This window comes from Polypterus senegalus, unplaced genomic scaffold (genome assembly GCF_016835505.1).
Source record: "Polypterus senegalus isolate Bchr_013 unplaced genomic scaffold, ASM1683550v1 scaffold_1404, whole genome shotgun sequence".
NCBI classification, from domain to species: Eukaryota; Metazoa; Chordata; class Cladistia; order Polypteriformes; family Polypteridae; genus Polypterus; species Polypterus senegalus.
The window spans coordinates 47970-70818 of record NW_024384976.1 but is presented as its reverse complement, the minus strand read 5'-3'; the positions used below and the strand labels follow the sequence as shown (position 1 = coordinate 70818).

Genomic DNA, 22849 nt, shown 5'->3' with positions numbered 1-22849 from the left:
GGTTACCATTTAAGAAAGTGACTGGAATGAAAACCTGCATACACTGCAGCCCTCCAGGATCCGAGTTTGACACCCGTGATGTTGAATGCACTTGACACTTTAATGAATTATGATGTTTGTGAAGCTCATCAGGTATATGAAGTAAATCAGCATTTCTGAATAGGAATGTGCCTGCAGCAATGAGGTGAGAACATTTTCACGTGTCTCTGCTGGGTGGTTCAGAATCAGCATAAGTGGATCTATAAAAGGGGGAAAGAGAGAAACTGAATCACAGAAGACCAAGATGGCTTTACTGGTACTTCTGGTATACTTGAGCATCTTGTCTGCAGAGTCTCTGTTCCTCATTGGTGACACTATGACATTTATCAATAAAGGAAGAAATCCAAATGGCACATTTCAGGTATACAGTTAAGTTGAATCTGTAGTCAAAATAACTAAATATGTAGAGTGAAGTGCTTTTGAACAAACAAGCAATCTCATTTATAATGTTATATTCTAATTTGAAAATCTATTAAATGAGAATTAAACAGCTATACAAAGCATATGTCCTTTGTGTATAACAAATATTTATCATAGTAATAATTTCTTTTGTAAACCTAAATCAGTGTTATTGAAACACAGACATTTCTAATTAGACATTTTGTTAGCTAAACTATTCATCACCCTGGCTAACATGAATGTATTTAATGTTCCTGCAGGTGGAATTTCAATACGAAGCGACTTATTTTAGCTCTGGTAATCTACCGACTTTCGAGTACTGCTACAATGAAGTTTGCTACCAGATGGGCACTGAATTCCTAGAAGACGTTTCAGGTTCAGATTCACAGTTTGGCAAGTTGTATTTGTTAGGAGGATCCACAGTGATAAATGCGCTCAGTGACAAACCATTTGATGTGAGGTAGGTGGACAGATTCCAGCCCGCACTCTGACCCTGGTCTAGACTAAGTGGGTTACAAAATGAAATGACATGTGCTTAACCTTTTGCATATTATAAGGTGAAAAATGAGGTGATTTCTTTTGCTTGTTTTGTTCTTTTTCTTTGTCCTACCTTTAAATATAAACGTCAATACATGAGCAATGGTACCAGGAATGCAGTCAGACAACTTTTTTGGGCACATACACCGTCAGCATGGCACTGTCAAACCTAAACACTAACGTGGAGAGTCGCTCACGTACTGAAGTGTCAATAGCTGCAGGTGGAAGTTGCCATCGCACTTCTTATAACTGATCTTTTTCTAAATAAGGAGTAGCATTGCACATGTACTTTGTCGGCATGCCTTTGTCGATCAAACACAGGATGCTCTGCAGTCTACTTGTGACTTTACACTGTAGTTAGATAAATAAATAAATATAGGTAAACAACATTCAATGTGGCATTTATATAAGTAACATTTAAATGTTTTTCATATAAAGACCATCAAGAAACATAATCGCAAACAGAACTTTGCACAATACCTTGACGAGCTCTGTAAGCCCTGCTGTTTCGTTGAGGACATGAATATGGCAGATTCACTGGCAGGATGACACCCATCTTTCGCCTTTACGCATGGTGTAGCTACATTGTTCTTGTGTGTGAGTAGACGTTTCTTGCAGGGAGGGCTTCTGTTCTCTTTCTCCAATGTACAACCCTTATCCTCATCTGAGTTCACCTCTGTTATAACACGTCTTTATTTGAAAATAGCAGTGTCAGATCAGGGGGAGCGTGAACATGACTAAGAGAATAAAATTGAATAACAAAAAAAAAAGTAACCTTTGCAAGTACCATAAATTTACACCAGCTGTTACAGACTCAAATCAAATGTATGTTTTATTCTATAACAAGCAAAATACCTGCGCGTCACAGCAGCGAAGTGCTGCCTTAACATTTTTATTAAGAAGAAAATTAAACCTTTTAAAACTGAGGGAAAATATACCAATAATTATTTGTTAAGGATCACTTTGTATACCACATTGTCAGTTCGGCCCTCCGGTTGTAATATGACCAAGCTGTGCGCTGAGCTTACTCTTGAGCATGCAATGTACAGCTGGCCATGTGAACAGTAATCTTGTTTCAAATCTCACAGCTTGGATTGCTGCTGTCATAATCAGTTTGAGTTTCATGGTTTGTTTCAATTACGACAGCATTTGCAGGACTTGTGTTGAAGTGACATTCGGCATCTGTCAAGCGATGTAAGCATACAACCGGTTTCATCGATAACTTCGCATCCAGCTTTTGAGAGTTTAAACATTCATAAACATCAAAGTGTCCACTACTGAAATCTTCACCTGTGAACATAAGATGTTTAAGAGGTATTGGCGGTTGTCGAAAGGTGTAAAATATTTGGCCATTTCGGTACACCTGAAAGCAATAACCGAACAATTTAGCGGCAGCCATCAACTCACATGCAGAAACATCGGTGAAGGCCTTAAGCATTTCACTCTTCTAGTGCTCCTGTGTAGTATAATTATCTCCTGTACTGTCATCAGTCCACACCTTAACCTGTCCCAGTCATTCAATACATAAGACACAATGTTCCTCCGGATATCAAGAGTGAGCCTGATATGGCCGTGCAATATGTAACAAAGAGAATGGAAAAGGCAGGTGCCATCTCCGGGCATGGAAACCACTCGGTAAGTGACAATTCTTTGATCGATGGTGATCGACTCGATAGACATGTTAATGGGGTACGGTTGGAACGATAAAGGAAATGGGCACCTGAACAATGTAAAGTAAGTCTAAAATACCTACACAATAACTATAACCATAATAAACGAACAATAAAACAGAAGAGAAGCCGTGGATTAAATAAAAAGGCTGCAGTTATCAGCAGGGAGATGTGAATCCGGTCGCGAAGCAAGGAAGGGAATGTAGAGACTGGAGCGACGGACAGCCTTATATAGGCAGGCAGCCAACAACGTGGGAGGCGTTGGGATGGGGGACAAAACGCTGTCTCACACGGTGACTGAGCTGCAGGCTATGGACGTATATATGTACGTAAGTAGGATTCAGTTAGCGTTGGGAACCCGCGTACCAAATTTCTTGAAGATTGGCCCATAAGTAACAAAGACAGTTGGAAAGTTCAATATGGTGGCCAACAATGGCGTCATACCACCGAAATAAGTACATACATCAGTTTCGGTTAGTGCAGGGAAGCCGCCTACCAAATTCCGTGAAGACGGGGTCAGCCTTCTACCTACACGGGAAGTTGGAGAATTAGTGACGTTGGAAACTTCAATATGGCAGCCGACAGTGGCGTCATACCACCGAAATAAGTACGTACATTGGTTTTGGTTAGCGCAGGGAAGCCGCCTACCAAATTTCGGGAAGATGGGGCCATAAATAAGAAAGTTCAATATGGTGGACGTTGTTGACCGTTATGACCGTCATGTGTAGAATTTCAAATGAAACCTACTTAACTTTTGTAAGTAAGCTGTAAGGAATGAGCCTGCCAAATTTCAGCCTTCTACCTACACGGGAAGTTGGAGAATTAGTAACGTTGGAAAGTTCAATATGTGGCCAACAGTGGCATCATACCACCGAAATAAGTATGTACAGTAATCCCTCGTTTATCGTGGGAGATAGGTTCCAAGGCCAGCCGCAATAAATGAATTTCCGCGAAGTAGGGACACCATATTTATTTAATTATTTAACGTGTATTTGGACGTTTTTAAACCCTCCCTGTACTGTTTACAACCCACCCTTTACTCTATTAATAACAGGGACAACTGTTAAGCAATATGAAATCGGTAGATAAGTTTACAGTTTAAGTTAGGTGAAAATTGAAGCGAAGTTCAACACAAAGAAACCACAAAAAAATCACACACAATACAGTGTAAAGTAAACCGCTCGGCGAGAAAGCTTGAAGCGAAATGGCCGTGACAGAGAGACAAGGGGAGATGCTGTGGGATCTGGGCACCAGTCAAAGCACCAATCACAGGCGCGATTAGAAAGCGGGAAGCTGTGATTTGTCGTCTCCCTCCCATGTACCAATCACAACCCGTGTTACAACGCAATAGCTTGCCTTAATGCTAGAAGTATCAAAAATAAGGTAAGTGAGTTGGAGTTGTATGTAGCAGAGCATAATTATGATATTATAGCAATAACGGAAACCTGGCTAAATAACAAAGATGGGGATGAGTATAACATAGAGGGATACACATTTTTTAGGAAGGATAGACAGAACAGAAAAGGAGGTGGGGTTGCTGTTTATGCCAAACAGGGATTAAATGTAAGTCATCTTCAGTTGGATAATGAGCCCCATCTTAGTGAGGACATGTGGCTTCGCCTGGAAAATATTAGGGAAAAAGGTCTTTTTTTAGGAGTGTGTTATAGACCACCCAATTCAGACAGTAATTTCAACACACATCTTTTTAGTAATATTAAAAAGTCAAGTTTACAGGGGGATATTATAGTCATGGGGGACTTTAATTATCCAGATATTAACTGGGATAACCTTACAGATGGAGGAGCACAAGAGCAGGAGTTTTTAGAAGTAATCAGCGACTGTTTTTTAACACAGCATGTTAAAGCACCAACAAGGGGTGAAGCCTGTCTGGATTTAGTATTCTGTAATAATCAGGATAGAATTGAGGGTGTAGAGGTGATTGAACCACTAGGGTCAAGTGACCATAATGTAATACAATTCTCAGTATTCTGTAAGAGTGCAGATGCAAAGACTAAAATTGTTAAGTTGAACTTTGGTAGGGCTAATTTTGAGCAGATGCAACAAAGTCTAAGTAGGATACACTGGGATAAGCTTTTAAATGTGGAGACAGTCGAGGAGCAGTGGAACAGGTTTAAAAATGTTTTACATGTAATGCAGGACAGATACATACCTAAATTTGGAAGTAATAGGAAACTTAAAAAAACTCCACAATGGATTAATAAAGATTTAAAAAAGAAGTTGCAAAGGAAAAAACTGCTGTATAAGGCATATAAGACTAATGACTGCAAAGAGAACCGTAGCGCGTATGAGAAAATGAGGGCAACCATTAAGAAGGATATCAGAGAGGCTAAAAGACAGTTGGAGAGGAATATAGCAGATAAGGCGAAAGAAGACCCCAAGAGATTCTTTCAGTATTTTAGTAGTAAAAGAACAGTTAAGGAGGAGGTCAAGTTCATCAGGAATAGTAAAGGGGAATTAAAAGATACAGACAATGAAATAGCAGATGCCCTAAACTTACATTTTTCTGAGGTGTTTACAAGTGAGCAAGTGGATAATCTCAGAGCAGTAACAGGGACTACTAAGGACTTACTGAGGGATTTAGAAATTGTAGAGGGAGAAGTGCTGCTCAGATTAAATAAGATGAAATCAAACAAATCACCAGGCCTAGATAACATTTAACCTCGTGTTCTTAAGGAGGCTAGTGAGTACATATATAAACCCTTGACACATATTTTTAGGAAGTCACTGAGCACTGGAGAGATTCTGAAGGACTGGAAAATGGCAAATATCATCCCATTATATAAAAAGGGTGACAGGGCAGATCCAAGCAACTATAGGCCAATAAGCTTAACATGCATCACAGGAAAATTAATGGAAGGAATTATTAAGGATAAGATTGAGCAACACATGGCAAGGTTCTCGTCTAGATTGTTTTAATGTTCTAATGTTCTAATGCACTTAGTCACCGAACTTTTTTTGTTGTTCTTAGACTAGAAAATACTACTACTATATTTAAAAACCCGCAAAGTCGTAAATCCGCGAAAAGTGAACCGCCAAGTAGCGAGGGATTACTGTACATCGGTTTTGGTTAGCGCAGGGAAGCCGCCCACCAAATTTCATGAAGATGGGGTCTCTCTTCTACCTACACGGGAAGTTGGAGAATTAATGACTTTGGAAAGTTCAATATGGCGGCCGACAGTGGCGTTATACCACTGAAATAAGTACGTACATCGGTTCCGGTTAGTGTAGGGAAGCCACCTACCAAATTTCGTGAAGATGGGACCATAAATAAGAAAGTTCAATATGGCACACGTTGTTGACCATTATGACCGTTACATGTAGAATTTCGAAAATGAAACCTGCTTAACTTCTGTAAGTAAGCTGTAAGGAATGAGCCTGCCAAATTTCAGCCTTCTACCTACATGGGAAGTTGGAGAATTAGTGACGTTGGAAAGTTCAATATGGTTACCGACAGTGGCATCATACCACCGAAATAAGTACGTACATCGGTTTCGGTTAGTGCAGGGAAGCTACCTACCAAATTTCGTGAAGATGGGGCCATAAATAAGAAAGTTCAATATGGCGGATGTTGTCGACCGTTACGTGTAGAATTTCAAAATGAAACCTGCTTAACTTTTGTAAGTAAGCTGTAAGAAATAAGGCTACCAAATTTCAGCCTTCTACCTACACGGGAAGTTGGAGAATTAGTGATGAGTGAGTCAGTGAGGGCTTTGCTTTTTATTAGTATAGATAGTAACAATAAGAGCAGCTCACTACTGAAATGGTAAATCTAGGAAGCGCCCAGAATTGAACTCACAACCTTTTGATTATGAGTCAGCAGTTCTTACTGCTGCATGACCCAAGTGGTCATGGCAGTGTCATATCCTAACCCGATTTCTTTGTCTTTGGTTATATTCGCAAATGAAAGCGCACTTGTTTTATTATATTTATACCTTTTGTGAAAGTGTTTTTTTTAATATTTGGACTTCAGTCTTCACACATTATACACTTCATGTCAAACTTTTCTCATTATAACATGAAAAACGTTTCTGTTTTAGGTATGTGTTCAACAGTTTCTGTCACCCCATGTTTACCCAGATCATTGTAGACATGGCACACACATGAAATGTATGTGTTCCAAATAACGATATATTATTTACCCTCTACAACTCCAGGCACCTCACACCCAGATAAACAGACTTGAGCTTGGAGAACTTTTTGCTTGAGTTGAGCTGCGGTGGTGGGGGAGATGGGATAGCAGTCTGCTTGCTACTTGTGCTTATTGACACATTTCCAAAACAAAAGACTCTAATGTAGAGGTGCAAAGGAATATAAGGTGGCCCAGGATTACAAGTTTTTTCATAGGCTTCAGGGATTCTAGTGTTAAAATATTGATCTTGGGACTTGTAAAAATTGGTCTAAGCTTTTATTCTTTTTTATTATTATTTATTGAGTTTATTAAAAGCAAGTATCATTCCATACAAACAAGTCAAACTTAACAAAACTCAATTCAACCTCCAGCCAAGAGAAGGAAAAAATCAGATAAAAGAGAAAATTTTAAAATGTCAAAAGCAGAGAAGAAAGCCCATTAAAGATGTAACCCCAAATCATGAACCAAAATCAAGTCAAAAACAGTGGTATGATTTTGGCCGATTGAAGTACTTTAAATAACACAAGTTGTAGTAGTCAGATTCAGACAGTAAATGTACTGAGGAGTCCCCGGGCTTATAAATCATCGCTTCAATGATGTCACCCAACACGACTTTGAGTTCCCTTGACAGCAAACACGAAAACCTGATTCTGTCATGGTAAAAAAAAAAAAGATAATTAATTTATATCATGTCATAATGCAGTCCAAAACAAAGTTAAGAGAAATATATAAATTGTTATATTGAGAAATATGATAAAAGTTAAAGATTATGTGACAAATTGTATACTAGAATGAATACACAACATTGGGACTTTGGTTTATTGTGACTCTGGTACAGCATATTTTGTAACAATTTTAAATAAAGTTTGAGAGACGTTTAATAAAGTTGTATGTAATATGCTTTTAAAAAGGCATGTGGTTAAGTTGCTCTCAATTCCTTCTTTTTAACTTCTGATGATGAGTCTCTTTTGATGTACTGTATCTGTTCAGCTTGATGAATGAATGATTAAATTGTTCTTGTCTGAATAGTTTAAATAACATTTCAGTTTAATAATACACCTTCCTGTGTGTTTTGTAAAGTATGACATTTCAAACTATTACATATCAACAGATGATTATATTGTATAATAATAAGCAGTTCACACAGGGTAATGAAACTAAACATTAACAGTTCAACATTAACAAATTTCAACTCAGTTAAAAATAAAGACAACTCAATGTTGGATTAAAAAGTTGCTAAAAAGGAAGTTATAAAGGAAAAAAACATCTTTATAAGGCATATAAAAGATAGCTGGAGAGTAATATTACAGAAAAGACAAAATATTACTCAAAGATTCTTTCAATATTTTATCAGTTAAAGCAAGCAAGGGATTACAAAGCAGAAGACGCTGATGGTAGAGGTGTGAAGGGATTTAAGCTGGGCCAGGATTGTGAGTTTTTTCATAGCTTCAGGAATTCTAGTGTTAAATACTTAGGATTAACAGTACAGAGTAATGGGGATTGTGGAAGAGAAGTGAAGAAGAGAGTGCAGGCAGGGTGGAATGGGTGGAGAAGAGCGTCAGGAGTGATTTGAGACAGACGGATATCAGCAAGAGTGAAAGGGAAGGTCTACAGGATGCTAGTGAGACCAGCTATGGGCTGGAGACGGTGGCACTGACCAGAAAGCAGGAGACAGAGCTGGAGGTGGCAGAGTTAAAGATGCTAAGATTTGCATTGGGTGTGACGAGGATGGATAGGATGATGAGTACATTAGAGGGTCAGCTCAGGTTGGACGGTTGGGAGACAAAGTCAGAGAGGCGAGATTGTGTTGGTTTGGACATGTGCAGAGGAGAGATGATGGGTGTATTGGGAGAAGGATGTTAAAGATAGAGCTGCCAGGCAAGAGGAAAAGAGGAAGGCCTAAGAGAAGGTTCATGGATGTGGTCAGTGAGGACATGAAGGTGGTGGGTGTAACAGAGCAAGATGCAGAGGGCAGGAAGAAATGGAAAAAGATGATCTACTTTGGCAACCCCTAATGGGAGCAGCTAAAAGAAAAAGAGGGTAGAGATTTCATCTGCACTCGCTCTACCTGTTAACCTTTTGTACAGCACTGGCTTTGTCAGACAGTGTGCTATTGGCTGTCACAATGAGGGCTGAGAATGACTTTACTGGAAGGTAGGCACTCAGCCAATACATATTACATGCCCAGCAATTTTTCATAGTTTGAAATTACAACAGCAGTCAGTAAATCCAACATGTCCCACAACTACTCAAGTTCTGAATGTTAATGAAGTATTTAACCCTTAGGACTTTCTTATAATTGTGTGTTATAGTGCAGAATCACAACATACTAGGATTTTTCCTTGTTCAAAAATCTCAAACGTGAAAGCAAAATTGAGTTGTATTATTTCAAACTATAATAATAATAATTACCCCATTCTTGTTGAGTTTGTATCCAGTCCTTGGCTTAAAGTAGTTTATTTATTTATTATTCACAGAACCACAGGGAGGGGATGCTGGTGCCATGCATGTTGCTGCCACTCCTCCCTGTTAACAACACTTTTCATTAAAATTTGTGTTACATTTGCACTTCTTACATTTCTTTCACTTTTTTATTTTATTTATAGTCAATGGATGCATGTGACGCTCAAACTGTACTGATTTGGATTTATTTTTATAGACTTTATGGTCTCTGCCTTGACTGGGTTTGCATCCTCGGAGCCAACTGAATCTTTTTGTGGTTCATGAGACAAGTCTTATGAAAATTTCTTTGTTCCATAGTGATCGTGGGGTAGAGGGGTTCTTTCATCAGATTGGCTGGCCCAGTGCTGTTCCAGCTGTGGAATGGCCAAATGGGGAGGCAGCTTGATGGACTCTAAACAAATCCAAATCATATTACGTGATATAATCTACTGTTAAATTCTGCCCCGTATTTGTAAAAATGTTATTCTTATACAGTATTGTGGATTTGTTCTGTTCTGTGTATTGTATTGTATTGACCCCCTTCTTTTTGAAACCCACTGCACGGCCCAACCTACCTGGTATGGGGTCTCTCCTTGAACTGCCTTTCCCAAGGTTTCCTCCATTTTTTTCCTTACAAGGGAGTTTTTCCTTGTCTTCTTAGAGAGTCAAGGCTGGGGGGCTGTCAAGAGGCAGGGCCTGTTAAAGCCCATTGCGGCACTTCTTGTGTGATTTTGGGCTATACAAAAATAAATTGTATTGTATTGTATCTAGAAGCCGGTCTTCTTTATTATAGTGGATATACTGGATTTCTCTTGATTAATTCTATACATGTTTAATGACTGAGAAATGATTTGATTTTACATCCATCTGGCTTGTGGCTGTGGGGTGATCATGCCTGTAATACCCAGCATTATGTGGCTGTATATTGGAACCTCCGAATTCTGATATCTTCATGCACATCTTGTAATATCTCCTAATACGCTTCTTCGGCTGCTTGCTATTGCCACTCATCTGCGCCACCCCACCAGTCTCACCTTCTCTGCTGTGCTGCTTCTCTGATACTTTCAGATAAGTATTGCTCTGTACTATGGTAAAATACTCTTGTGCTAAATTCCTTCATATTAAACAGTTTGTCCAGAGTGTATAGTCAGATTGGAATGTCCTTATAGACACTGGCATTAGGCGGCACCTGAAATATTTACATTGTGGGTCAGATCTCCACCATTGCCAGGCTGAAAATGAAAAGGTCAACAGCAGCATGTGTTCAGGAATTTGCCTTCCTATTCATGGCTTTGGAAATAAGAGTATCAGTGTGCCAAATTTGCAATTTGTTAAAATAAACTCTGATCATGGATCTGACCACAATGAACCCTCATCAGCTAATATTGCATCATTGTACTCAAGAGCTCTTAATGGCAAAACACCGGTGCTATCAGAATTCATTACACACTCCAACCTTGACATGTTATGCCTAAGCCTGGCAAAAACTAAATGATTTTACGTCTCTCACAGAGGCGACGCCATCCAGATGCATTTACTTCATAGAGCCTTGCAGCTCAAGACAAGGCGGAGGAGTCGCAGTAATTTTTAGAGCAGAACAAAACATCAAAAGATTTCCAGCTGACTGCCTATTGTCTTTTGAGTGGCAGGCTCTTAAGGCTAATAACGAAATCAGGTCCTCTCTTACTTGTTACTCACTATGATCCCCAAAATACAATACATCTTTTCATCTGATCTGACTGAATTATTTACCTGCTTAAGTTCCCTTTCTCAGAGACTCATTCTTCTTGGCGATTTCAAGAACACATATTATGGCCGAATAATAGGAAGTGGTTTTGTTCTGTGTAGTTAATAAACTACTTCAACCTGCATCTGCCCAAATTACCTCCTCTACCGAAGTCTGTGAAATATTCCTCCATTTTATCAGTAATAATAACCTGCTTTGTAAAATGAGTCCCACTCCCTGTGTACTGGACTCCATCTCCACCTCACTTCTTAAATCCTGCCTTCATGACATAATCCCGACTGTTATGACGATAAGAAATACATCCCTTGACACCATCCTTGTGCCAGCCACTTTTAAAAACGCTTCTGTAACACCAGTGTTAAAAATGTCTGGTCTTGATGATGAAAATCTTTACAATTTTTGGCCCATTTCTCACTTACCTTTTCTGTCAAAAGTTCTTGAGTGTTTTGTAGCATCCCAACTCACCAATTACTTAACTTTTAATAATTTGATGGAGCTCTTTCAGTCTGGTGTCAGGGCACAGCACTCTGAAACTGCTCTACTTCAGGTTACTAATGATCTGCTTATGGCAGCAGACTCTGGGCAAACCAGCATATTAATTCTGTTAACTCGGAGTGCAGCATTTGACACAGTCAGACATGACATTTTACTGTCCAGAATGGAGAACATGGTGGGGATCTCTGGCACTGCCCTCCCGTGGTTTAAGTCCTATCTGACTGACAGGCAAGAGTTTGTTAGTCTTGGCAAGAGCAGGTCCAGTTCAGCGCCAGTCACACAAGGAGTTCCTCAGGGCTCTGTCCTCGGCCCTCTACTCTACTTTGTCGATATCCTTCCTCTTGGCCATATCATTCATAGCTATGGACTGGGTTATCATTTTTATGCAGATGATACTCAACTCTATTTCAATGTTAAAAGTTAAAGTTCATCAGGGCTTTCTCAGCTCACAACCTGCATCAGGGAAATTAAAACCTGGATGGAGCAGAACTCTTTAAAATTAAACTGCAGCAAAACTGAACTCCTGCAAATTGGCACTAAAGCACAACTTAAGAAAATGAGCTCCTTCTCAGTCACTCTTGATGGTGATCTCATCAGACCTTCTTCTGATGCAAGGAATCTTGGTGTCATTTTTGATTCCTCCCTTTCTTATTCCACCCACATATACCACATTAAGAAACTTTCCTACTTTCACCTCCATAACATATCCCGTGTTCACTCCTTCCTCTCCTTTTCTAATGCTAAGAGACTTGTCCCTGCTTTTATCACATCCCATATCGATTATTGTAACTCCCTTCTGGTAGGTGTCCCTTCTAATCTTCTATCACAACTCCAGTTGATTCAAAACTCTGCTGCAAGGGTCCTAACATGGACCAGAAACAGCGAGCACATCACACCCATCCTGCTTTTTCTCCAATGGCTCCCTGTGTCTTACAGGATTGAATATAAAATTCTACTAATAACCTACAAAGCTTTAAATGGCCTCACACCGGACTACATCAGTGACCTTCTCCGTCACTCTGCTCCTGTTCACCCACTAAGGTCCTCTGATTCTCGCCATCTTGTTGTGGCCCACACTAACCTGCACTCTTTGGGTGACAGCAGGGCCTTTAGCTGTTTAGCACCCAGACTTTGGAATGACCTCCCGAAATGAATAAGATCAGCCGACTCCATTCATTCCTTTAAAAAACAACTGAAAACTCATCTGTGCAGGAAGCCATCTAACTTAACCAGAAATTCTGCCTCCTCTTTCAGTTTAGTTCTCTGTCCAGATGCTTAGAAAAATTTGTCTGTGTGTTATATTACAAATGATGTGATTTCCTGGGCTTTCCCTTTAAAACTGAATTTAGTATTTTAGTCTGGCTTATTGTCTTTTATTCTGTATAATGCTTTTATATATCCTGTATCTATCTGTTTTAGTGTTCTATTCAGGAAACATTTGTATCCAGTGTTACATATACCTGCTGCTTCTTTATGAGACTGTGAAGTGCTTTGAGCATTGGAAAGGTGCTATATAAGTAAAATGTATTATTATTATTTATGGATGGATGTTCAATCTGTTGCCTCTTTGTATGTAAAGTCAAATTAATTATTCATAAGTAGTAAAAACACAGATAATATAGGCGGCACGGTGGTGCAGCGGGTAGCGCTGCTGCCTCGCATTGAGGAGACCTGGGTTCGCTTCCCGGGTCCTCTCTGCGTGGAGTTTGCATGTTCTCCCCGTGTCTTTGTGGGTTTCCTCCTGGTACTCAGGTTTCCTCCCACAGTCCAAAGACATGCAGGTCAGGTGCATTGGCAATTCTAAATTGTCCCTTTGTGTGTGTGTGCGTGCCCTGTGGTGGGCTGGCACCCTGCCTGGGGTATGTTTCCTGCCTTGTGCCCTGTGTTGGCTGGGATTGGCTCCAGCAGACCCCTGTGACACTGTAGTTAGGATATAGCGGGTTGGATAATGGATGGATGGATGAATAATATATAGCATAACATATCATTTTGCCACATTTAAGCCATAATTAAATGAAGTGTAGATGTGTGTTAGAAGAATAGTTTTTTTATGTGTTACGAAGGGGTCTTTCTTTGTTGCAGAACCTTTGAAACAAGGACACTGTGCAATAGGGGTTGACAGCCGGTACAAATGGTGATGAACTATAACATCTGTATGAAGATCACATCTACAGTAAATCAGGAGATGTACTGTGTAGATACGTAAACTGGTAGAACCACAGATTAAAACTTTATGGAAGCCTCTTTGATATATTGAAATGAAAAGTGAACTGTGTGCAAAGTAAATTTATCATAACATGCTGAATTAATATCCAAAGTAAATGTACAATGGTTTGTCTTCCATAACATTGTAAAGTTATATACATGTGTGTGTGTGTGTGTATATACAGTGGGTTCAGAAAATATTTTGGCCCCCTTCACTTTCTGCACACTTTATTGTGCTGTAGATTTAATTAAAAAAATACATTTGCCATTTCGGCTCATCAATCTACACTCAGTAACCCATGATGACAACGTGAACATATATTTTCAGTAAGATTTGTAAATTTATTAAAAATCAATATTTGTACTCTAAATTGTGCTCAGGATGATTTTAGAGGACACATTAATGTCGACTGTCTCTCCTTTTCATTAAGTACTTATGTTCAACAGAACCTCACCTGCTGCCCACACTATCAGAAATTCATGTGTTTTGCACACACTCACACACTCACACACACACACACACCCTTATTACTTCATATGACCCCCTTCCATTTTGGTCTGGGGCCAGGACTGGATACTGTGAAGTATTTGATCTAATGTTTGAAATTCTCGTTGCTGCCAGAGTACAGACCCTGCTGCTCAAGCAAATGGACTCTGTTACACTGCAAGTGAGGCACATTGTATAAAACTTTAAATAGATCATTCTTTGAAAACTTGGAGTATAAAGAGCCCCCCTAAGTAAATTATCCTTATGTTTTATAATCCTTTTGCTATGTAGAGTGTAAATGTATTCTTTTTTATTGAATAGACATTTTTAAGCTAAAATGAAAAAAAAACTAAAATAAAAATGGTCAAAAGTATATAAAACTAAACTGAAAATAAACTGAAGCTGGAATGACAGCTAAAAATACCACATAAGTTAAAACACATTTTGAAGACCTTGCTCCCTGTTTCCATCTAATAGTATGAGGAACTTCTAAACCACCATTTAATGTCCCCCATTGTCCTTCCATTATCATGTTGCATCTGAAACAGATGCTTCTGGAGATCCTTCCATTATGCTGGGCCAAGTGTGTCCTGATACTGACACCGCTGTCACACTGTACACAGGGCTGTTTGTTTCCCAGGTGGCTTTCTGTGCAAGTCAGTCCTGGACTTGTCACAATTCTTTACAGAGGGCTTTCCTGGAAATAAGGAACATTAAGTCACACGATTCTTGTATAAAGAACATTTTGGAATTTTTGTGTTATTCATAAATCTGTTGTCTGTTCTTCCAGTACAAGTTCATGAGGTGCTGGGGTTTTAAGTCAGGACACCTGCATTATTACAGATATACTGGGCTGTATAAAGGATGTATGGTCTTCTTAATTAAATGTCACTACTTCCTCTTCATTTTGTCACTAAAATATTTTGAAAGCTTTTATGTATTCCTTGTCTCTCTAAAATCGCCATTTGTGTCTTGTACCTTGGCATTTTGGTTATTTGTGGTCTGCTGGTGCAGTGACAACTTTATCCCCTCAGTCTTGGTTGTGAGACCCCCTTGCTTGAGAGGGTGTGACAAGAATTCATGGGAAGATAGAAAAGGTTAGGCATTCACTGTCAAATTGCAAAAAGTAAAGCCAGTCTGGTAATTCAAACTGCATGTTTTTCTTTTAGTAATATAATAAGAGAGGTTGTTTGTGAGAATGGTAAAATGAGTTAAATATTGAGAAACAGAAGGATAAGAAGTCTTTTATTCTTTATTTTCTGTTTCAACAGCTTTTCTGGCTGCTGTTGGGTACACGACGAACCTGATATGAAATTGCAGTTTATGACTCACGTGGACCTGGGTGTGCGATCCGACACTGGACTTCCCAACAGACTTCCGATCACAGGGTCAAATCTAATGTTCAGGTTTGGAGCTCTTACACATTTTGTTTAATTTGTTCTGAAAATTATTCCTGACCTTTGCTTTAATTTTCTTCTGTTCAGAATTCAAAAAGACTTCACCCTGAGAACATCTTACAAAAAAATACAATCAAGCCTCTAAAAAAAGCCTCTAAAAAAATTTCATGTTTAAATTTTGCTGTTATAAACTTAATTTGGGTAAAATATTTGGCTTTTAGAGAAAAGCTATAGGCATTTTCATTTTGACATATTTATTATAAAATATGGCTATAATAACCACTAGTCAGTTGTAAAAATGTGAATGCTGCTCTTTAACTTTCTCTTTCTCCTTTTCTCTCTCTGTCTGTATTTGTGTGTTTCTCACTTTTCTTTTCTCTGTGTCTACTGAGAGGATAATAATAATAATTCATTGTATTTAATTGAGCTTTTCTAGATACTCAAGGACACATTACAAGGTAAAAGCATAAACAGTACAATTACTAAGTAAAGTAAATAAATAAATACATACATAGGAGTATAAATAAAAACACACAAGTATTAAAGAACACAATTAAACATGTAATCACAACAATTTAGAAGGAACATCTACTGATTTTTCTAGAGAAGGCAGTTCTGACAAGGTGAGTTTGAAGATGTTTTTGAAACAAAGAGACTTGATTTAATGCTGAAGGCAGTTTCAGAGCAGAGGAGCAGCCTAACCATCCAAACCTAAACCTCCCAGTGAAGACATGCGTACTGAGGGGACAACAAGAAGGCCACAATTACAAGAGCGCAGTGAGCGGGTCGGTGTGTAATCTGTAAGAAGATCTTTTGAATGAGTGGGAGCAGAATCATGGAGTGTTTTGTTAGTGAGGACTTGAAAAAAGTCAATACGGTACTTAACTAAAAACCAATCAAGTTTTACAGAATAAGTGTAAGGTGACTTGTGAGCCTTAGTTTGACTCAATAAAGCTGAACCCCTGCCATATTTTTATTGACTTTCACTTAAAGATTTGGTTCCGGTTGGTTCTGACTACTAGCAGGTCATCAACTCCTCAGCTGGCTGGTGACATACACTTTTATTTTTGTTTTAACATTGTTTTTCTTCATTATATTAGCAATGATATTGTGTTCCTGTTTTAAATTTGTATTTTGATGTGAGTTGCCACCATTTTGTGGTTTTTCTCATGTAGACAGTTGTCTTATTTGTCATCTTGGTAAGTTGCTAAATTTGTGATTGGGTGCAAAGCATTATGGTGATCCTGATACTATAAAAGATGGTGGCACACAGCTCATGTCGTACAAGTTTTTGAATTTGTGAATAAAACCTTTTCAAGGTGTTTACTTTGTTAAATTCACATTAGAGATTCATGGCCATGTGTGCTTTTTTGACAGAGAGTTTAGTATTCATGGTAGGACTGATCTTTTAGTTTAGATCTTGGCTTGTTTTGACCATCCACTTGCTCTCAGCTCATGGTCTTTTATTATTTTATTCGCCTAATTTCATCCAAGCAGAATATAAACTTCAACCAGTATAATCAATGCGTTTGAGTGCATTTAGAACTTAATTAATTTCAGAGGCAATAAATGAGGATGTTGTGATGCAGCAACACAAAATGACAAAAAAAGGGTGTAAGGCCTCAAAAAGGAGCAAAAGTAGACCAAGACCTCCACCAGTCTGTCAAGAGAAAGACCCCACTCTGTGCAGCCTGGTCCCAAAATCATCAGGAAGGCTGCAAGGCCTACTCAGGCCCAAAAACAGGGCACAGGCTTTTAACAGCTCAAACATACTTTTAAATGTCCTCACAATGCAAAAAATGCCCTACAAGGTAGAAGAAAATGTTAAAATTCCACAGAGTTTATTTAAAAATATTCAAAATAAAGATAAAAAAATAACAATAACATGGAATATAAACACTTGCTGTAACATAACAAAAAAAGCCTGTAAAGGGATAAATTTAAGTGAAAAATAAAGATATCAGACATGGGCTTGGTCTCCCTCATTTCCAACTTCTCACATCTCATGAGTCTTTGGCTCAGTTATCCTCACCTCTTTGGAGTTTACTTATTCTCCCTGTGTCTGTGTTCATTTTTTTTTTTTTTTGGTTGTCCAGATTTCCTGCCACATCCCAAATGTGCATTCCAGGACAAAGTTGACTTGCAGTACTGTCAGTGTGTGTGTGTGTGTGTGTGTGTGTGTGTGCAATGGACAGGCACCCCATTAAGAGTTGTATCTTGTCTTGAGCCTGACTCTCCCATGCTCTTTTACACTATTTTATAATATAAATAAATTAAAGTATATTAGGTATTTATGTAATGTTTTCACCTGATTTTTTTAGTCTCCCATTAAACTGTCCCACAACTATCAAGCTGCCAGTATTTGACCCCGATGGAGATCGTATAAGATGTCGGTATGGACAGTCCATCAATAACGAGTGCTATACCTGTAGTTCTGACTTCACTGTAAATGAGGTAAGAGGCTACAAATAGACATGTCAGTTAAAATAATGAGGCACAAGTAGAATTCTAAGAATTGTATACACTGCAGAAACCAAACATACTAAAAATTGTTTGGCATATTATTTTTGGCTTACATATTTGAGAGCAAATCAAATAAACACACAAACACCTTTGAACCCATGGATTTACAGTCCTTGCTTACCAAAATGCCATGGCAGCAGGTCCTCAAATAAGAAGAATTTCCTTTACCTCTAAAAGTCCTCATTACTCACAAAATCACTCGTCTATGATCCACAATTTCTTAACTTCAAACTCAACTGAAGTACAGGCTCATGCCAATCAGCTCCTTATTATGGTGCCCCCAGTTTAGTACCAGTGTAAGTGCCTCTGGGTGGTGAGGAAGAAGCAACACTGGAATCTCAACTGTGATCCTTGTTTTTATTATCTTGTTGTGAACTTATTCTTGGAAGTTCAACCTTCAAAACTGGTATAGTACTCAAATATCTTTTTGTATTTAATAAAATAGAAAATATCATGCATAATTAAAAAAACATCTTATGGCGTAAATAAATATATACACACGATCACCTTCACATGTACTGTATATAGATTATATACTCTGTGTGTGCATGTATTTAGAAATCTCAAACCTTTGCGTGTGCTTATAATTTATATGCATACAGTACATGAATATAAATAGACAGATATGTATATGTAAATAAAATGCAGCCAAACTATTGTGAAGACCAGCCTCGACACAGACAGGCAGACACCAATGGTTCAAAATCACCACACACGTTAATTTTCCATATTTACAATAAAATGAGTCCTGCACACAACCCAGTGTCCCTGCAACACACACCCTCAGTCCAGGCCTTTCAAACTCCTGTCCTCTCTTCGCTGCCTCCACTCCTCTCCTCCTTGCTTTGTCCTCTTCCACCCGACTCTGGCTGACGACTGGAGGGAGGTGGCTCCTTTTATCTTCACCCGGATGTGCCCCAGGTGCCCTCTGATGAGCTTCCTGTGTCACTTCCTGGTGTGCGGAAGTGCCACATGAGCACCTGGAATACTTTGGGTGTCCCTGGTAGTACTTCTGCCAGCACCTCAGGGTGTGGCAGAACTGCTGACATCTAGGGCTTCAGAATCTTCAAGGCACCCCCTGGTGGTGGCCACGGGCCTCTATAGGGTTGAGCTTCCATGCTCAATTCCCGTGGCCCCCACACAGACCAGGGCAGCTGCCCTCCTGTGGTCCGGGGAAGGCATCATCCCTCTCCCGGTCCTTTTCGGCGTCCCGGCTGGGCACAGCCCCCAGCCGCTCGTCACACCATCTATGATGTGAACTTCAATAATTACTTCATAGCTGCTAGGAACAGCCTGAATTCCCATTTCCCAGCCTGTTCACTGTGTGTAATTCTTATACTCTTTGTGTATCCATGAATGCTGCCTCCTGTGCCCCTATGACAATTAGGCCGACTTATGACTCTGTAATCAGTGATGGTAGACTGTTGTCCATCCTGAGTTAGTTGCTGCCTTGCACCTTGTAACAGACAACTCCTTAGGTTAAAGGAGTCCCTGCTACCATACAACTTTCCTAATCTTTTATTGGATTTCTTGGATGAAACTGTAAGAAAAATGTGGTTCCAAAACTTAAATATATTCAGGCCCAAGACACCAATTCCAATCCATCTTTAGTGGTATTTTAAACGTGACACATACAAGGTACATATACATAGTCACAAAAAAATATTGGATACATCCCTGTTTCCTTTCAAATTAGCAATCCAATTCTGTTCTCACTTCTGACGACTATTTCCATTAACAAGCAACCATGCCAGCACAAGATTTTTCTTAATCAGTCAACATGATATCTAAGACAGGAAACTATTATGGCTCACCAGTTCTCTCTGTCATGGGAACAAATCCTGTTCTCAGCAGTCTCTATGATCTTCCAACACAGTAATCTTGAACTATCTGATGTTGAGCAGTTTAGTCGTTCCTAACGTAGGTGCTGCATTATTGGTGTTCACCGCATTTTCCTTCTCTTGCCTCTTTATATCCACACTAATCTCATGGGTTTTTTCTCTTTCCTCTGTGTCATCTATGTTTTTGTTTATTAAAGCTGGGTTGAAGCTCCCTCATTTATGTCATTAATACAATGGCCTCAAAAAGACAAATTCTCAAGGATCTTGAAAACACCTTAAATCTTAGCCTTATGTTTTTATGAGGAACCACTGGAGAACACAGACAAATTACTATATGTGGTTCGTTACAACCTCATGCAGCTGACATGTGCGTGACCTTGTCATGGATGTAGAAAATGATTAGATGATATATGTTGGGTAGAAGATCCTTTGGGGCAGCAGTTGGAGGAGAATACAATGCAGAATTTGGATCATGAGATGCAGTGTTATAGGATGCACTAGTAATGACAACTCTTGACCTTTTGTAAATAAAAGATAACCAATAGTTGGAGGAATTACACCCCTCATTTGTACAAGACGCTTCCAATGTGGTAACAGCTGTATATGGAGAAGGTCAGGCTGGCTAGTGTCTGTACTCCCCCAGTCTAGCAGATGGCCGCAGATATCCTCTGAATCTAATACATGACTCCAGCTCCCCATAATGATGTTCAGGTGACCTACTTTTACTATGGCCCTTTAATTAGGAGCAGCAGGAACACCTAGGGTCACTGGGCAGGAGTTACAGAAATTACTTATTGTCTCAGAAGGGGGCTGTGACTAGAAATTAAAAAAATGTCCTTTAGACAAATCCGCAGTGGTGTGTGTTGAGTCTGCAGATAGCAAATCCTCAACTGGAGGCAAAATGAAAGGCCATTAATGGAATGTGCTGGATTTAAGACAGAAGGTGGTAAGAGGTAGACAATCAGTAGCCACCCTACCCAGACAAATTTGTGAAACTCAGCCCAGAAAAATCATGAGAGTTTTGTTGCTTTTTGTAATGTGTTTATTTTGCAAATGTCTGTTCTCTTTGCACTCTATTATTATTTTTGTTATTAAAAACCTTTTTTTTTATTCTTTCTTGCAATATATGGGTTAATAAAGGTGAAAGGGCTAACCATATTGTCCAGAATATAAAATAAGGATTAAAAATGATTATTTTCTCCATGCAAAATCTGTTAAACATGCTGAGTAAATTCCAGTGGACTTTTAGGATGCCATGATGTCCTGTTAGTAGTCAACATTTGCACATTCCTCAAATTGCAGCAGGCATTTCAGACTTTCTCTGTGCTATCCAGAAGATAAAAAATGTCACAAAATAACTCAATTACTGAATCCCACTTTAAAATAAATTGTGTAGACCGGGGTGGCGAACTCCAGGCCTTGAGTGCCGCAGTGGCTGCAGGTTTTCATTTTTACCATCTTCTTAATTAGTGACCAGTTTTTGCTGCTGATTCTTTTAATTAACTTGACTCAGGCCCCTTAGTTGTTTCTTTTTCTTTAATTAGCAGCCAAACAATAATGAGACACAAAACAAGCCACCACATGACCAGCTCACCAGTGCCCATCACACAATATCTGAAATTAAAGAGAGGTGATGGTCTTGGTAAGGTTGATCTCTCAGGTCACCAAAACATTTTGACGATGCTCTTAGAAAGAATAGAAAAACAACAGTTTTGGAAATGTCTGCTGTGGCAGAATGACAGCAGCAACAAGCCATGGAATTAAATAACGGTTTTAATTAACAGCAAGAATTGGCTTCTCATTAAGAGAGTGATTGGAGTGAAATTGGCTGAAGTTTGATGCTCCAGTTTAGCTGGTCATCTGTCGGCTCGTTTCATATCTCATTTCTGCTTGGCTGTCATTTAATGAAGAAAGGAATCAATTCAGAAGGCTGAGCTCTTCTACCAGGGCTATTAAAGTGATGGGGAAAAAGTTAATTAGCAGTGAAAACTGATTAGGAAAAGGGTTAGAATGAAAACCTGTAGCCACTGCTGCACTCCAGGCCTGGAGTTCACCACCCATGGTGTAGACTATAGAAGGCTCTCTTGAGCCTAAATCTAGATAATGTCTAATTAAACCAAATGAAAAGACCTGCTTAATAAAAACAGGAATAACAAAAAGTGTAGAGGTAAATTGGAGACAAAACAAAGGTGGGCAAAATTTTCTCTCTGAGGGCCACATAGACATCTGCATGGTCTCTAGCGGGCAACCTGACAAAAATCTAAATTTGCTAAATAATTAATGTTATTTTCACACAAAATTACATTTATTAGTCACATACACAAAGTAAGCAGCAAATGAAATGAGCTTTTTGCTATAATTCACTTTCTGATAAATACCTTGAAAACTTACTGTGCTTAGTTTGAAAATGTCTCTGCAAATTGAACTCCTTAAAAACTGCAAGACTGTCATGACATATTAGGCACATTGCTTTACTTTCAACATTTGTAAAAAAAATAATAATTGTATTTCCATTCCTTGTTAAAAACACAACATTCATCTTCAATTTTGCATTTTTTCACAGTAGCACTCACTGTTAGGGTAACAAAATTTAAAATATAACACAGCACTTGAACAACGACAGCTGAACTAATTTGAGCGATCCAAACACATACGCAAGATGCCTGTGCTTACATAGCAAACGGTCTTCCAAATACATACAATCGAAACATCAAGCTTACACTTACACACAGTACAAAGTCCACTTTCACAAACACAAGCTTCTGCTTGTACACATGTAACATTATAAACGAGCTTGCTCATTTGTTCACATGTTTCGAAACATGCAGTGAATATCTGTTTACTTTGTAATTTTTGTTAATAAAATCACAAAGGTTTTAAACTTGTGTCTGGGCTGCTCAAATTGACGCCATAGTTG

The 22849-nt window shown here is 38.9% G+C and overlaps 1 protein-coding gene across 1 annotated transcript in view; it reads left to right on the top strand.

Moving 5' to 3' along the window:
• The first annotated feature begins 259 nt into the window (after nt 1-259).
• Nucleotides 260-22849, top strand: part of LOC120522220 — a 49828-nt gene continuing 27238 nt past the window's right edge. Inside the window, exons 1-4 of the mRNA XM_039743294.1 lie at nt 260-400; nt 699-898; nt 15443-15577; nt 17848-18022. Of these exons, the coding sequence (XP_039599228.1) occupies nt 284-400; nt 699-898; nt 15443-15577; nt 17848-18022 (627 nt within the window). The 5' untranslated portion in view covers nt 260-283. The remainder of the gene's footprint in view (nt 401-698; nt 899-15442; nt 15578-17847; nt 18023-22849) is intronic.